The sequence below is a fragment of the Thermobia domestica genome, chromosome 15 (genome assembly GCF_964235325.1).
Source record: "Thermobia domestica chromosome 15, izTheDome1.hap1.1, whole genome shotgun sequence".
Lineage (NCBI taxonomy): Eukaryota > Metazoa > Arthropoda > Insecta > Zygentoma > Lepismatidae > Thermobia > Thermobia domestica.
The window spans coordinates 89,454,686-89,473,215 of NC_137468.1; the positions used below are offsets into that span (position 1 = coordinate 89,454,686).

Here is an 18,530-nt window from a genome sequence, read left to right on the forward strand (position 1 = left end):
CGAGAGTATCTAACATGCGGCGGTATTTTACAACATTTCCATTTTACGTATTTTTATCGGATATTTCGTAACTATGGCAACCAAGAACCGTTCTGGGTAAGTACTAAAACCCTTTACAGATATTTATCTACTCAATTCAACATTATACATTTTATTTCACTATTATATTCATATTCCATACATATGCATATCTCAATATATATATATATATATATATATATATATATATATATATATATATATATATATATATATATATATATATATATATATATATATATATATATATATATATATAACTCATTATCACCGTCTCCTTTAGCCTAACCGGCATAACCATGGGACGTTAAACTTAAAGATTTCATTTCATTTCATATATAGGTTGCAGCACTTTACATAAGAAAATTCGACATATCGCACATATACAAATTCCACTAATTACCCGTGCATAATGATAAAATTAATATTCTCAAATATTTTATTTAAACCTGGAGACATTGAAATCGCATGGCATGCACGTAAACACTATATATATATATATATATATATATATATATATATATATATATATATATGGTTTTAAAATATTAACACTATATTTAGGCCCAATACAACTACAACAACCTTTACATTTGTGATTATCAATTGACCAAAAGTAGAAAGTGACGGATAATCTAACGGAGAATTCTGAACGAATAGTAAAAAAAAAAAAAAGTAAAATTGTATCAGATACTGAACCAACGTCCACTACCGCAGTGGATCAAAAAATGTGATGGAGAACGTTCCCTCGACCTTCCACATCAACGAATACATCTACGAATGGTGTCTCGCTACATCCGAGCTGGTGAATCAAGTTCAAATGATATATGTTGAATGATTGGTATTTGTCAGTTCAAAACTGGGGGGAGGTTAAAAATTTTAAAAAATCCTGAAAAAGAGAATAGAGGGATAGATAGAAAAGAGAAAGAAAAGTGGCGCCAATGAAATAAGCTAGGACATTAAAACTACAAAGATAAGTGTTCGAATTTAGACATACAACAATCCACAGCCAAATATACTTTCATATTGCGAAAGAGGGTTGGCCTACTAAATATGTAGCCTAAGATAAATATCTCAGAGCCTACAAGCAATTCCAGTCGGCTGAGACCTTGGAGACAGCGGCACTACCGGGAAGTCAGTGTGATTTCTTAATTTAGGATTTCTAAACAAAAAAATTCGACCCCTCAGAAACTGAGAAAAGTTACGAGTAAAGTATTAAAAACTAGACTAAAATCAATAAGTAGAAAAATCTAAGAGGGATTTGCCAAAATTAAATAAAAAAACTTTAAATAAAATAAATTTTGTACTAGTAAGTTGTTTGCCAAATCTTGCTAGTCGCTCCCAGTACGCAATAGCGCTAACCTTGAGGCGTCAACTAATTTCAAACACTATATACTAGAAGTGAGAGAAGTCAAAATTCATAGGTATTGGGGTTTAGACGGTCTGGTACGGTATTACGAGAGTCTACTGTAATAGATTTTTCTATGTTATTCGATCTACTATTCGATCGATTCTATCTACTTCGTCACCTCTTCGGACAATAGTGAACTTAGCTTAGACAAGTGACGTTGAAAAACTCAAAGTTGCAGAGTAGTATCACAAAAGTAAACTGAACGAGCAATTTTAAATTGTATCAGTTCTGCAAACGGTTATTCTATTCTTTGACCGGGAAATATCCGGAACCATATGCTATACGACTATTATTAGTATTGTCAGGCCGGTTGATCAGTAAACTGGTATGTTTATTATTGAATGTCAAGCCACGGAGTAAAACTATCATCAATCATTTTTACGTAACACACTGCCCTCATACAAAATTCTGACGTGATAATTAACGCACTAAAAATTTATCATTATATATTTATATAATCAATATCTCGTAGCAAACTTTACCGCTGGGCACATTTATACATGGGTGTCCTATTATTAATTCATATTCTCTACTATACACATATATATATCAATATTATTATTACTTAGTTATTCATTTATGTGTTTATTTATTTCTCTATAACGTCGATTTATTTTCAGACACTCTATACTACATCAATACGCCCGAGACTTTTCAGAGCAGTCTTACTATCTATATTAAAATCAGCAAATTCTTATAGTACATTAACTAACACCTGTGATTTTATATGAACTTGTACGAATTTCTTTATGCAATGAAAATTCAGTGTTCTGAATAGCATGCTACTATATATCAGAAAATGTCAACAATGCCATTGCTTACAGAAAGCAACGGAAAGAGAGGATTCGTAACCACAGCATGGCGACAAAAAATATGCCATATAAACAAACTTTGAGTTAAGTGGAAACGCGAAGTTTAATATTATTAATATTTTGAGTACTAGGCTATATAAATGATCGTTCATTTCCGGAAAGTTAATTTACGATGTATTATCTAGAAATCCATTCTTATGGGCCAGAACCAATATTTATTCATTATTTATAGCAAAAGAGGTGTCATTTCCGAGTTGATCAGTTCACTAAATATTGGAGTAACAAATCACTAGCGGCGAATAATTCCTAACCGAGCGAGAGATGGTGTTGGTAGTATAAAAACAACCTATGCAAGATTAAGTATTCTTTGCACTCCGTTATCGTCTAGCTATAAGTAGTATACGGTACAGGATTAACTATAAATTTTAATTATGAATCAATGCACTTACTACGAGGGACCAAAGGAGATCTATAATAAATAATCCACAATACACTGTCCGTAAATAACTAAATCATACTCTCACTGACATATTATTGCGGTCAAACTACTAAATTATATATATACACACACATGCATACTACATACCACATAAACTAAGAAACAAATACCAATACATATCACTATACTGCACAGGCGTCTCTGGCGGGAGGGCGAGGGGGATGCGTCCCTCCAATATATTGAAGTACAAAATATTCATTTTTTATCCTAATTTAATTTATTTACTAAATACAGAAAATCATTTAAATAATAATAATTATATTTATTTGGAATATAATGTTCAGGCTGTGGAACAATTATAACAGAGTTCTTGATATATCTCAGGGGGTCCGTGAAGTTAAGCAGAAAGGTAACAAATGGAATCGAAGGTAATAAACAGGTTGGGCTAGGTAGTACCATTTAAATCACTTTCTTTGATGCCCCCCAAATATTACATGCCAGAGACGCCAGTGATATACTTTACAACGAGGTAATTTCAGCCAGTTTTATTTTTAGTTTTACTTATTTATTTTAGTTTTATTTCTGGATCAGAAATTAACTTTCTATCAAAAATGTATCGAAATTAATAAGTGAAACTAAATCAACATATCAACATCTTACGTTTCAAATGATCATATCGTTACATTCTAAATTTAGAAGTAAAAGTTATATACTGTACCCAGGTATATAGATCGGAGTCATCCCATGAGGTGAGGGTACTTCTATCACATGATTAAAAGTATGAATGGGCAAAGTCAAAAGTCAAAAGGTTTGAATCCCATTTTTTTTTTAAATATTACATGCAAATTGTGTACGTCAATATTAATAAAATTGTTACCATAAAAAAGTAGTAACACTTTCATGGAAACAAAAATTACTTAACTTTTGCCATTTCACGTCTGTGAAGAAAAAGCGATCTCCCTGCAGAAAGGTACCTCAGAATATTTAATTGTAATTTGTAATTTACACCGGTTTGTAATTGCCCTGATTAAAGACAGAACGTACACTAGTTTTCACCTTGGAGTCACGTGGCACGTGATTCATAATAACGTAATCAAATAATGCGCGAAACAACGATCGCTTGTGTCAATACTTTAAAGTTGATAATGAATACATTGTTACTTGCTCCGTTCTTTGAATAAATTTAAGTTAACATCCAGGGATCCTAATTTATGTAATTGCCACCAAAATAATATATTACGCAATCCGACGAAGTCGCCCTATCCTACGGTATTTGTGAAATATTTTATTATGTTTTGTGACATATAATCAGAAACAAGTATTCATTCGACTTTATGAAGTTGCAAGAATGCGCGGGAACTTAGTGGTAGGGGAGTAGGGATTTTTCATCAGCATTTGAACTACCTTTAAGAAATTGTCATCAATTGGTAGGACCTATATTTAAGAAACATAGCTCAATATTATCAATACATTGAATACTTTACTTCCAGGAGGTAATGTCACAGAAGCTTTTCTTGCACAAAGGACCTACGAACCTCAAGGGCCTTTGGTCAATTCTGAATTTTATACTGGCTGGTTGGATCATTGGGAAGAAGGACATTCTATAATAGGGACTGATGAAATTATCAAAACATTGGATGAAATGTTAGCGGTTGGTGCATCAGTAAATCTTTTCATGTTTCATGGAGGAACAAACTTCGGATTTATGTCAGGTAAAACTTTTTATTTCAACCAAAAGTGATAATTTGTCAAGCTTTCACTAATAATTGTAAAGAAAGGAAAATGTATCTCATATATATATATATATATATATATATATATATATATATATATATATATATATATATATATATATATATATATATATAATAGAATTCACTACGGATGTAATGGAATGTATATCCACCTAATAACTTTATAGCTAATAACAGCATATACAAAATGCACCATTTCTAATATCCAACCGTGGTGGTAACTGTGAAATCAAAAGAGGGAGAAAAGCGAAACTTCGCACGAAACAAGTATAAAGAGCGGAATACCCTTGTATATATTAAACAGAAACATCGAACAAACAATGTTGCCAACTAAATATAAAGTTATGTTTTTTCTAGTGGCGCTACGCCAGAATATTATATATTTCAACTCATTTATACAACAGTGACTCTTCCGATGCCGTTTAAATCCAAATTCAGCCCTTTATGTCTAAGATGAAACTCCGTATTCTCTCCGTACGAAGAACGGGTATTCTGCTAGCCTATTATAGAAGTTTTAGTTTTATTGGGTGAAAGAGCATAATAATCAAGAAGACATTACATGAAAAAGAATTGAAGTCAATTTGAGAAGCAATGTTAATTTTAAGTGGTATTTTCAATTATCCTAGACATTGGGCGTGGGTGTTGGTCTAGATTTGTGGCAGTTTTGATAAAGGAATTGTTTTAATCTTTTCACCGCTATAATAACATCACAATGAACAAAAGTCAGTGCATTATATTTTTTTTTAACCCTGATAGATCTGAGAGAATATGACAAACATTCAAACTCACGTTCAGAAGATATATTTTGTGTCATTAAAGTCAGCTTTCTGGTGTGTGGCCCCTTTTCGTAAAAACGATGGCAAACGGCAGCAGCCCCAATGAAGACACTGTATTCTTCGGTAAATTTCTCAATATATAGTCGTAAGTACATAAAAATGTTGATAAAAATGATTTCTTGAATTCAATCGCTTATTGGAAAAAGGGAATAAGTGCAACAGACCTGTTTTCAAAAGATGCGAAAGAAACCATCCCGAGGCGTTGTTTGTATTTGTTTCAAAAAGTGTATAATTGATTACTTGTAGCAAAATAACCAACAAACACTAAGACAAGAAGGAGAATCTTGTATTGCAGCACTGCAATGGGTTAGAAAAGCTTAAAAATGGAAAACATATTCCCTTTCTCCAATCAATTAGAGTTAGACTCAATTGTAATTGTTTCAATGGCATGTGAATGTGCAGTTGACGATAGAAAGCTATGAAATGCATATGTTGAGTGCAATGCTGTATGTTAATCTTTGTTTTTCATACCCAAACTATCATACATGTTTGGTTTCGAACACTTTTACTGTCACCGTTCGTTCAGTTCAGTTCTTAGTCTATTGATATACTCTTGAGCTTCCACACAACCTGGATATTCTGCTTTATAAACAAAGTGTCTGTATTTACTTATTTGCAACTTCACTGTTTTGTCCACAATTCTACCTGGAGTTTTCTTTGTAAAACGGTTGCCAGCAATGTTTAAAATCTAAGATTTCTTCATTGACAACCTCGTAAACCTGAAATGGAATATAAGTATTTCTTGCATTCGCAATTATATGGTTGTACAGCCACTTACATAAGTACCTGGACCTCTGTTTGTTATAATTCCATTACTTGGTGTCCAGGTCATTTGAAGTTGTGAGAACGCCTAGACATGTGCAACCCAACTTACACGTTACTTTTCGCGGCACTGACAGCAGTTGGTACCGCTGAGTCAGGTCTTTATGCAAGTAAAATTGTGAGTAGTTGACGCACGAAACATTTCTCTGTTCTGAGATGAATCTCTCTGGTCAGAGCGTGTTGTCCAATGAACATCATATGTTAATATCAATATTGCTGTGTATATAATATATTATTTCATTATATACTGTATATTTAAAGAAATAAAAACACTGATCTCACATGAACCAGAAAATGCTTGAAAGTGGACGAAAATGTCTAATCTAGAACAACTGCTGGAAATAAGTTTGTAAATCACTGCCTCCATTGACAGCCCTTCTCCAATTCTCCTCATTCCAGCATCTTTTTCTTTCTGGAGGAGAGAAGGTCTTGCTTGTCACAATGAGTATGCATTGAAATTGAAACAGAAACACTTGATGAAGTTTCCGCCTGGTCGGGATTCGAACCCGGGTCTACCGAATAGAAGTTCAATGTGCTAACCACTCACCCATCGCGCCACTTAATCTTCCACCTTAACTAATATCTACTTAAAATCGTTTCTTGGAAAAATATAAACAAGATACTAATGCTTGTGTGATTGTCTTAATGACGTACTCGAGTTTTCCTTGTTAAACTAAAAAAAAAATGTTATAGAGACTTTCATCAATGAGGAAAATATCACGAAACGTTTTTCAAGTTGAAGCTACGTCATCGGATGCGGGGATTCTCCTGATTTACATTACATTTCGTCTTTACCATAACTTTCGTCTTCACCGTCCGGAGTTTTTGGCAACGTGGTGTATGGTGATCCTGGAAAAAAAATGAATCAAGATTTTAACGGATTTACCATTTTCATGCTTCGCTTTTAGCAGATTTACACGTTTTATGGTACCTACGAACCAAAAAGAAGGAAAAAAGAAAATAAAAAAGTGATTTCCAAATACCTATGCGTCAGTTCGCTGTTCTTTCGGTGATAACATATTCACTCATCTTAAGAACATACCTTTTCCAACGTACGCGTAGGCCTACCAAATTTTAAACTTAATATTTCTATAAGGTTCTCTTTAGGGCGTTTCGAATTTTCTTCATACTCCCAAAAATAGGAGACGTTACTGAAGAGTGATTTTTTATTTAAAAAGTGCAATTTTGTCAAATAAAAAATACGGCTATAACGATTTTGTGTATATTCTATATGCAAATATTTAATTAACAACTCGATACGGTGATATAAGTCATTTTTCTAGGACAACATTACGAAGGGTTATTTACTCGTCCAGTAAGTTAATTTTGGATGATTTTCTCCAAAGACAACACAGACGAGTTTGCTCATATTGCATAAATGAATATTTCATTAATAACCTGATAATATGGCATAACGTATTCGTCCTTTAAAAGTACACAAAGGGTAGTTTACTCTTTACCCGTTTCTTTCGAGACATTTTTTTCAAAAGCTACCCAGGTGACTTTGTTAATATAACGTAAATATTCCATTAATAATCCTATAATATTGTGTAAAGCACTTCCATGAAAATATCTACAAGGTGTAGTTTAATTTTTTTTATAGATAATTTTTCCCATACAAGCATGAAATTTTGTTCATATTTTTTAAAAAGAATTCACTAATATATGGCATATGTATTTCTTATGGAAAACTGGTAGTTATGAAAGAGGTAGTTCTATTTTTGGAGGTGAGTTATCTTCGGACAGAGTTACCACATAATGATTTGTAATTTTGTTGGTAAGGTACTGGAACCATATATGGGTATCTTAAGACATTTTGGGTCCGTGTGAGAAAAACAGATTCAGCTATCAGTCTCAAAATTAGCTTATAATATTCCTTGAACCTTCCTGTATCTAATAAAGGACTTATTTATTATAAATATTGACACATTTAAGAAGGAAAAATTCGAAACTTGACCCTTGCAACGTGTCCATATTGGGAACAGGGTCATCTGATATGGGCACAATTTACATCAGTGACAATAAGATTCAGCTAGTAAGTGAAAAATTATTGTAACAAGAGAAACACTAACATTGAAGTGATCAAACAGTTTCAGAAGCACAATAACAGTGTTATAAGCATGTTATGAGTTACATTATGGGCATGACTAGTTACTAACACTGTAAAAGCAGAACATTGATTTTCTTTAAACATTAATTTTTTAGTCGAAATTTCTAATATAAAAATAATAAATCACAATGACAAAGTCATGGGGAGAAGTAATCCTTAATCTAATAGTTTGTCGACAAACTTCGTGGCAGACGCGGAGAAGTCTGAAGATGTTCTACGGTATGGGCACTGCGGAACTAAAGCGGACACTGTGAAGCACATTGCCATGACAGGTGCCCATATTAATTCCTATTGCGTAATTTAAAAAATGGCTTCTACAGCAACACCTAACAAAATCCCATGAAATATGGGATTTCTATTTTAATCTAGGAAGTTTATACAATTTAAGATACATTGCTATGTAAAATCTCTTTAATTAGTAACTATAGATTTAATTGCTCTTACCAAATATTAGAGGGACCTCACAGGCGCTCTCAACACAACACATTACTCGCTCCTGCTTTCGTCACAATGTTCCCAGTTCAGAGTCAACTTAATTTTCCGTCAGTATTGAACACCATGAAAATTTCTACATTACTCAAACCATTTCAAGCATCCACTGTGGAATGCTGAAAGGTATCCATATTGGTTACAGAGCCCATATATGGTTTCCAGTACCTTATTTCACATAAAATATGTCATTAATAACTAAAGCGTAACATGATTTAACTTAAGGAATTGGAGAGAGAAACTTTAAAGCGATGGCCCGTAACTTTTCTTTTATTTATTTAATACTAGTAAATAGTGTTCATTTTAGTACTGCTATTTTTATTTTGGTACATATACGTTAAAGATTAATGTATTTATAATGAGGTACAGAATACCAAATTTTTAATTTATTTATATCGTTTCTAGAAATTTAAATCTCCATATATTCTCTTTAAAGTAGACAAATTTTAAAGTCTGAGAAGAAAATTGTTTACCGTCAGGCTCTCGTAATTGGTGTAAAATTTTGTTAAAAGAGCATTCAATAATAGTGAATAATGTTCAAGTTGCCAATTTTCATTTTTGCGAAATATATAATGTGTTTAACAGCCGCGAAAAAGTAATAGCAGAAATACATAATTACGAGGGTAAGTCAAAAATTATCCGCAATTTTGACATAACTTTTCTTACATTGTTCGTGTTGACTCTGTCCTCGTTTATTTTATTGTTATGCTGTTGTGGTCATGCTATGAAAGTGTGATCCTAATTCCTCAATTTGTCTTCCTCTTGTTGCAGATAGATCATGGCCGCTCCATAAGAAGTTTGCATCAAAGAGAAACAACGAGTAGTGATCCGGCTTTTGTGGTTGGAAGGTGTATCAGGAATCATGACTAATTTCCGAACGATTTGCACTTCATCAATTGTCTCTCGTCTGTCTAACAGAACCAGTTAAAATTCAATGTTGCCGTCATTTGTGGGCGTAGATGGTTGTCCAGCTCCTTCCTCGTGCGTAACACTTGTGCGACCATTTTTGAATTTTTCAATCCATTCGTAGACACTTCGTTGCGGCAAGACATGTCGCCGTATTGTGCCGAAAGTGTGTGATGGATTGTGGCCTCTGTTCACTGCTCGTTGTTCCTTTTTGGTGCAAACTTCCAATGCAGCGGCCATGATCTATTTGCAACAAAAGGAAGACAAATGAAGGAATCAGGATCAAACTTCCATAGCATGAGCACAACAGCATAACAATAAAATAAACGAGGACAGAGGTCAGCATGAACAATGCAAGAAGAGTTGCGTCAAAATTTTAAGTCATTCGATTTACAAAAACACAACTCTCTCTTGGGTTGGCAACACTGTTCATCCGGTGATGTTTGTCAATACACGGGCAGATGTTGCTCTTTCTCTAGTTCTTTCGGGCAAAGATTCATTTCTCTGTCTCTTTTAGTTTCTCCGTAATCATGGTTGGACATTCTACATTATATTTCATGAATTTGTCGTCATATCAAGTCGGCACGAGTTAATGTTCTCGTAGGGAGCTGCTATTTCCTAATGGATAAAAAGTACTGACAGTACATTTCTCACGTCAGAGGGCTGTGACTCAGCAATACAAGAGTACCGTAGTTAATAAGGGAATATGAACGAATGAAGTGTGGCAAGTCGTAACGACTGCGCTTTATTCAGTCAGAAGCACCATCCTATAAAGTAGAGGTAAGTGGTAGCGTCATAGAAATAGTTATAGTTTCACTTCAGATGGTATCGACACTAATGACATTTGTGATTCAAGAAGCCTCTATTTTATTACGAAGGTACGAAGATGCAGTTCTTGCGTTTCCGGCGAAGTTAGTTCTACACTTATCCTAATACAGCGCATAGCTATTTCCATCCAGCATCGTAACGTGTTGTCAGTTCTTGGCACTTTACCACTTAGAAAGGTACTTGATGAGATGTCTCTTCTTTAATATAAATATAAACTTATTTTCTTTTTTTAAAAAAAAAACTTTACTGCTTATCTAATTGTTGAAAGAGAGTAATTTATTAATTCCAATGCTTAAAGAAAAAAAAGAGTAATACAGAATGTGTGGAATTTGTAATCATATTATTGTAAACATCAAATATTGTACTTCTCTTCATTTTTATGGTAATAAAATATTTCAAATTTCAAAAAAAAAAAGTAGTATATGAAAGAATTGTTTTAGAATACTACACAATTACTACCACTTTCTATCCTGAGATAAATCAGGTAGCATACTACTTTCTATCCTCATCTACAATCATCGATAAAAGAAAATAGCACTGTCGAAATCTCAAATTTCCAGTTAAGTGGTTTTGCATGGGCGTTGATCAGTCAGTCACTCAGGACTTCTTGTTTTATATATAGAGATTAACACTATATTTAGTTTTAACTTTATTATCTGTAAGTTCAAATTATAAATATTTTATTTTGGTTTCTCCTATCTATAATGACAATTTCCATTTCGGATCATTTTAGGAGCTAACGATAGATACAAACCTCAGCCAACATCCTACGATTATAATGCTCCTCTAACAGAAGCTGGAGATCCCACTGAGAAGTACTATGCCATCAGAAACACCATTGCAAAGGTCAGACATGATTTCCTTAGCTAAGTATGTTCAGAATGCTTTATTTTATATGTACTACTTTATGCTTGATTGAAAATTTTCATTTACTCAACTTTAACTTACTTTATTCAAGCACAAATATGCGGTCATATATGCAGTGTTGCAAACTTTATCAATATCATATCTGCGGAAGGTTTTGAGATATCAAATTGCTGCAAAAGACTAAACTTTTTCAATCTCTTCTAACTTTGTTCCTGCTTGTAAGATATATGTCCTATGATGATCATAGTATTCAACGTTAAGGTACTCTTAATACGCATTGTCACATGTGCTTCATTTGCATCATTAATGTTGTATAGGTCACCAAAACTTGAGCGTTTTGATTATTTGTCGTATTGTACTACAGTATTTTCAGCTTCAACACTGGAAACAAAATATGGTATTGTAAGTTTTAGTTTAACATTCACCTTTGAAATATCTGACGTAGTGCTATTTGAAAAAACATATATATACATTTATGTTCCGCTTGCAACACTGTTGATCTGGTGACAAAGCAGAGTATGTCAAACAATGAATTCTGTCGATATTTGCATGAAAGAAAATGGTATTGACTTTCAACTATTAGTTTAAAAGTTGTATGGACGTGTCGAGATAAAATGATCCATCCTGTATGTAGAGGTTTATATTATATATATATATATATATATATATATATATATATATAGTAAGTCCGGTAGGGATGGGCTACTTTTCTTCTGCCTCCATTAACTCGAATAATCGTGCATGTAGAGCATGTTTTCTGGACGAAATCCAAGAAAGGTCTTTGTGTAACTATAACGAAAGGATTTTAGGATCAAACAAAATATATTTCTACGCAAAATTTAAACTTGAAGAAAATGGCTGACTGGTCCATCTATTCCATAGTACTACGAATTCGATGAATCATGCACCATGGGAGTGGTGGACAATATGCAGAACCTAAACAATAAAGAATAAATAAATAATTTGATGCAGTTTTGTCTTTAAATACTTTATATTAATAAAGTAGATATTATACAACTATCAAGTTTTTACTGAAATCTAATATTGACCTAATATAATCTAATATTGATTAAGCTAAGATAAAAATATAGAAAACCTAAAAATGAACTGTAGGAAAAAAACATTTGCAAATAGCAAGAATACATAAGTTTCATGTCTTAAATAGAAAAATGAATATCAGTAATTACATTACACCATACATTGCATCTTGGTTTGTATATTTTAAAACTTTGCCACACAAATCTCAAAAATCCTCATATTTCCTATGTGGTCCATCTCTCCCTCAAATGTAGAGGTTTATCTATCCTAAGAAGGAGAATTAAGAAGGGTAGTTTAACTGTTGTCATGTTTTGAATGCGGGAAACTTCATTGTTTTCATTAACAAACTCTCTTATGATGAAATGCGTTAGTAAAACGCAAAACCGAAGAGCGGTGCATCAAGAACAGTGAATATTCGTTTCAATGAAATGTGATTAAAAAGTTTTGACCTACCTAATTAAAATAATCTCGTCTACTGAAGAAATGTGTGGACTTCTGTGTCAGGAAAACACACAAATTCACGCTGCACTCTGGTGAATAGTTTACGAATTATGGCCTTGGTTCGCCTCACCCGTATCGGACTTACTTTCTATATATTCGTTTTGAGATATATTTCGTATTGAAGGTGTGATTTTCATTATTTATATGATAGTATATAAATTTATAATAACTTCATGTTAATAATAAATTTGCAATTAAAATTTTTTAAAAATAATTTTCATAGAATGAGAAAGATATTCATAGATTCAGTTCCAATTATTTTTTCTTAAAAATTCTTATGTATAAACGTAGCATGCGTTATAGAAAATATTAAACATACAGTCACTAGCAGAAGAGCATACCTCCCTAACATGCTTTTTGTCAATTATCTTAAAAGCATGGCCTAATGTAAGTCTCAGTTCTTATAATTCACAGAAAATTAGTTCTTTCTACACCAAGGGAAACTGCTTCAATTCACTTATTCCCTCTGAATTTTCTGACCATGCATTCACTTCTTTTGCTGAGTGTAAAATGTATTCTAAACACTAATATGACATTTCTTTTTAAGTATCTGCCAGTAGAAATCAACGAAACGATCAAAGTACGTGAGAAGGGTCAGTATGGTCCAGTACAGCTTATTTATGCAGGATCAGTGTTCGACGCTCTGAATACTCTATCTGAAGAAGTCAGCTCAGATTATCCACTGTCGTTCGAACAACTTAACCAGTCTTATGGATTCGTTCTTTACGAAACGACTATCACCGATCAGTTAACAGATCCAGCATTGCTTGTAGTGGATGATGTTAGAGACAGAGGATACGTGTACATTGATCAGGTAAGTCGTTTAGATTTATTGAACTCGTTCAAGATTTTTCATGAAATAATTAATGCATTTCTTATTACTTAAAAAAATAGTGCAGTGATGGCCAAATTTGACAGCCATCAAATATGGCCAACAAGTGTATTTCATCTGGCCCTTAGATAAAAATTTAAAATGTGTGTTTTTTTCTGTTAACTATCCATAAAAAAAGAATGTAGCTAGTCGTTATGATGTATTATCTATTAGAAAAGAAAATGAAAATTTTTCGCAGGAAAGTATCTTTTGGCCCTTACTATGAGAATGAAATTAGTACGCTTACCTTGCTACCACCTTGTGATTTCATTAAATGTTTTAAAAGTTTTAAAGACACAATCCCACAGAATCGATGAATGCATTATTTGTTTTCTTTGCAGTTCACACAAGGTAATATAGAAATATCATACAACTTAATAAAAAGAAGAAAATGAAACTACATTTTTCCACAACTTGAAACTTGCAGATATTAGCCACATATTTAGAAAATACATGAGATTTACTGCATGTTGTTAACGTGACACATTGGATCCGTACAGGACTCCTACACATACGACCGTTGTTAAGTTCTTAGTCGCGCATTACTTCTTTTTTTCATTGATCAATCAAGTAGGAGAATACCAAAGAGAAAAAAAATGGTTACAATTTTAGATGTAATTCGACATTCTGTTTTCTTTCTTTGTCAAGTATAGATGATGAAGTAGAGTTTTACAAATACAAAGATCATTCTTGATTTTTCTATTAATAAAAACTAAGAATAGTTTTATAGCTGAAAACTAAATTATGGTAAACGAGATGGATCTCAATTACTTTCGGCCAGTCATTACATTCGCTTCCATCATCCTTATTTCTGGAGCTAAATATAACTGAAATATTCTTTTCTTTAGAAATTAAACACTCATCTTCAGTTCTAAACAAAACAGAGAGCATAATTGAAAATATCATACATTTCGTTACAAAAATAAATAAAAAAAAAAACATTTATACTGGAATATGTCAAAGATAATATGACAAACATTATGAACAATTCCGTAATAAATTAATCAATGGTTTAAAATAAACCGCAATGAAGTGCAAAGTATTGGAAGTTAGCAAAAATATTTTTCATTATATGCTGAAACACAACCGTATTGAACAAATAGGCACACTTCACTTTGAAATTTCCATTTTAAATTCAATTCTCGATTGAATCTCAAATATGTTAAGAACTTTAAACCTTGAGGAACTCAACACAAGTTTGACGTCCCATGGTTATAATATTGCCATTACAAACTGACTAAAGTAGCGATAAAATCAAGGGAGTACCTTATTGAATCATCTCCTGTTTTCCGATTTGTTCATGAATCAACATAACTAATTATATTTTTATTGCATACCAGACTTTAGGTCAAAAGATGTTTATCTTTGCATATATTTCATGCTTTCTAAATGAATTTTCGAATGATTTCACACAACAAGAAAAAAGAACTGTCCAATACTTCACAGTTTGTGTGATGTGTTGGTAGGTGAACAGAATAGCGGAGGGGTATCGCTTGTTATCTCACGGATGTAGGTTCCAGTCCCCATCAAAGTGGAAACTTTTCGTTTTCTTTATGTAATGGCTCAGTTTTCTACGATTTACGAAATATTCATCGACAAACACAAAATCAGCTCAGTCTTGAACCAAACAAATCTTTGGAAACAGCACTTTCCATTGCTTAATGTGAATATCACTAATACATTTGACTGAAGCAGAATGTGGGCAATCACCGTTATTTTTAAAACAATTTAATTTCTTTACGCTCTTAGGAACATCATTTTATTGATTAGAATCATATTTGTTAATTTCTTCATATAAACTATATACTAAATTTCATATCTTTTGCTGCTGGCACTCATAGAATTAAAAAAAAAAACAGTTGAGAATAATCGAAGAGCATTGCCAAACCAAAAAGATTTTTTTTTCGAAATGTATATGAAATTTTAAATTAAATTCATAGATAATACACTTACATATTTGGAACCTGTATATTAGGGGGTCTATTGAATTTGGTATATGCAGCTGTCACTTTTATCACTATATATATATATATATATATATATATATATATATATATATATCGTCGTCGGCAATTCAAAACCTGCTATGTGCATTTTTCAGGAGAAGCGAAAAACAGTATCCTGGTTAGATTTTTCGCTTTATAAAAGTGATGTTATAAGTAATATTTGATGCTGCACGTAACTTGATATCTTCTCAACTTACTTGAGAAGGTATCAAGTTACGTGCAGCATCAAATATTACTTATAACATCACTTTTATAAAGCGAAAAATCTAACCAGGATACTGTTTTTCGCTTCTCCTGCAAAATGCACATAGCAGGTTTTGAATTGCCGACGACGATATATATATATATATAGGGTGTTTCAAAACAACAACGACAACGCTTGGGAGGTGATTCCTAACATCAAGATAAGACGAAAAGTATAGACCAACCTGGGTGCACAAATGCTGCCGAAAACATGAAAAATTGAACTTTAAAGGTCCCTAGCTCCAAAACTACGGGACCTACCGCAGTCGGGTCAAGACTTCACTTAAAAACTAATATGTACCCTATCCAAAAATCCGTGTTTCAGAATAGTAAGGTACTCATGAAACCATTTTTATAAAGAGAGTTCGGCTACTTGCTTATAATTTGAAGTACTCTCCAACTAGCTCTATAAAAATTATTGTGGAAATACCGCAGCATTCTGAAACATGGATATTTGGATAGAACACGTACTAGTTCCTGAGTGAAGTCTTGACCCGACTACGGTAAGTCCCATACTTTTGGAGTCATGGACCTTCAAAGTCCAATTTCTCATGTTTTCGGCAGCCTATAACTCCGAAATTAAGCATTTGTGCACCCAGGTTGGTCTATACTTTTCGTCTTATCTTGGTGTCAGGAATCGCCTCCCAAACGTTGCCAGTGTTGTTTTGAAATGCACTGTATATACATATACTGAAAATGCAGATATAAGCAATGGATATCGGTTACTATTCGGTACCAAACTGTTCATCATCCCCATAGATATTGATGAATACCAATATTATCTTTCTATGACTTACGGTTCTCGACATATGACTTGCGGTTCCCTTATATCTCCCGAAATCGGAATTTTTGGGTCAATATCTCGAAAATGGTAAGAGTCACTCAAAAAACTCCATCACTTCGTCCGGGCTGAAAATTGAAAAATACGGAAATAACAGAAACACACACACACACAGAGAGAGAGAGAGAGAGAGAGAGAGAGAGAGAGAATTCAGTAACGAACTTTTTAAGTTCGTTGAAAATACTCCTATTTCCACTTTAAAGCAATATTTATGTAATTGTTAGTGAATAACTACATTCAACGTGTTTGAAATACAATATACTTCAGGAGTTAACCACTTGTTCATTAAATTAAATGTTTTCGATGGTTACTGATACAGTGATACTTACAGTTTTCCTAAGGCAAAGTTACCTAATTTAATAGTGCTGCCACGACACGACACGAGACGAGATTGTAGCCGATCCAAACGCCACGGCGTCTCGTATTCAACATTATATGCCTTTCGTCTCGAGACGATACACGAGAAAAATATCTTGTCTCGTGGCATCACTAGTGTTGCTTTAAGGTTTCTTTAACCTTTTCAAATGCGACAGGGACACGAACACATACATATCTAGGACAGTTAAAATTCCAAAATCTCTCCCACCGGGTATAGAACCCTGGACCCCGTGCACCAAAGGTGGACGTGCTAGCAACGAGATCAGCAGGGAGGGCACTACCGACTTCTTATATGTTATAGGATTGTTCTACTACATGACATGATTTTCATTATGATCGTGTTCCAATTCGTCTCTTTTGATAGATAATTTCCACTGTTTTTCTTTATTTATATGGAGTCTGCATGTTATATCTACATTTCTTATGGGTATAAGAAGTGTTAGAAATATTTGATTAAATATTTTGTTTGTGGATATTAATCCACATTGTTCTCACTTTCAGTGACGTAGAGGTCTCAGTTCTACGTTGAACTACAGAATTCCTCCCGGTCTAGAAAAATACCCTTTTCAACAATGTTGGTAATTGTATTTTCGGCCAAATTAAAGCTTTTTGCTTCTAATTTCTTTATTTTAAAATAATATTGAACACAAACATTGAAAACGTGTTTGTCATTAACCTTTCCTGCTGTGGAAACGTTCCAAAATTTTGATCATATACAGAAAACGGAAATATTTTCAAAACAACGTCAGATTAAAGAAAGGCGTCTTTTTCTTATTTTACTCAAACTTGTACATTGACAGTGATCGCCTATTTTGAAAAAAAAAAAAAAGAAAATAGCCTATTTATTAAATCAATATTAGAGGATGTACTTAAGTCAATAGATAGACAAATCGAGTCTGAAGAAACTTTGCTCTTTATATTTCCTGAATATTATTTGGATAAGATTCAAGAGTAGTGAGAGAGAGAGGAACACTCGTGCGTACGCACATATCTTTAACTTTGCAAACGCTGCTTTTGCAGACCATGAACTGGCAAACAATGAGAAATGTATTAATCATTTCCTTTTTTCAAATAGATATCATTTGCCGTCCCTGTGTGATGTGAGACGTCTTCGATTTTTCTTGAATTCTGAAAAATATGAGTGTGATGCCTAGAGTCCGGATTTTTATGTAATATCAACCCCCTAAATATGTTCTTCCACGAGACTGCTCAAACATATGTATGCCCTGTTAGACTATAATAATTCACAAACCGATAGGGAAAGTTGAATTACTACATGTAAATAAAAATTTTAACAGTATCCGGTCCTTACAATTTCAGCCAGTAACCCTGTGAGAGC

General features: G+C 33.1%; 1 protein-coding gene across 1 annotated transcript in view; it reads left to right on the top strand.

Annotated features, from left to right (window-relative positions):
* LOC145671878 (beta-galactosidase-like) overlaps positions 1-18,530 on the top strand; it is a 96,405-nt gene that overhangs the window by 64,510 nt on the left and 13,365 nt on the right. The window contains exons 7-9 of the mRNA XM_081741106.1: positions 4,192-4,413; positions 11,180-11,292; positions 13,400-13,666. Of these exons, the coding sequence (XP_081597232.1) occupies positions 4,192-4,413; positions 11,180-11,292; positions 13,400-13,666 (602 nt within the window). The remainder of the gene's footprint in view (positions 1-4,191; positions 4,414-11,179; positions 11,293-13,399; positions 13,667-18,530) is intronic.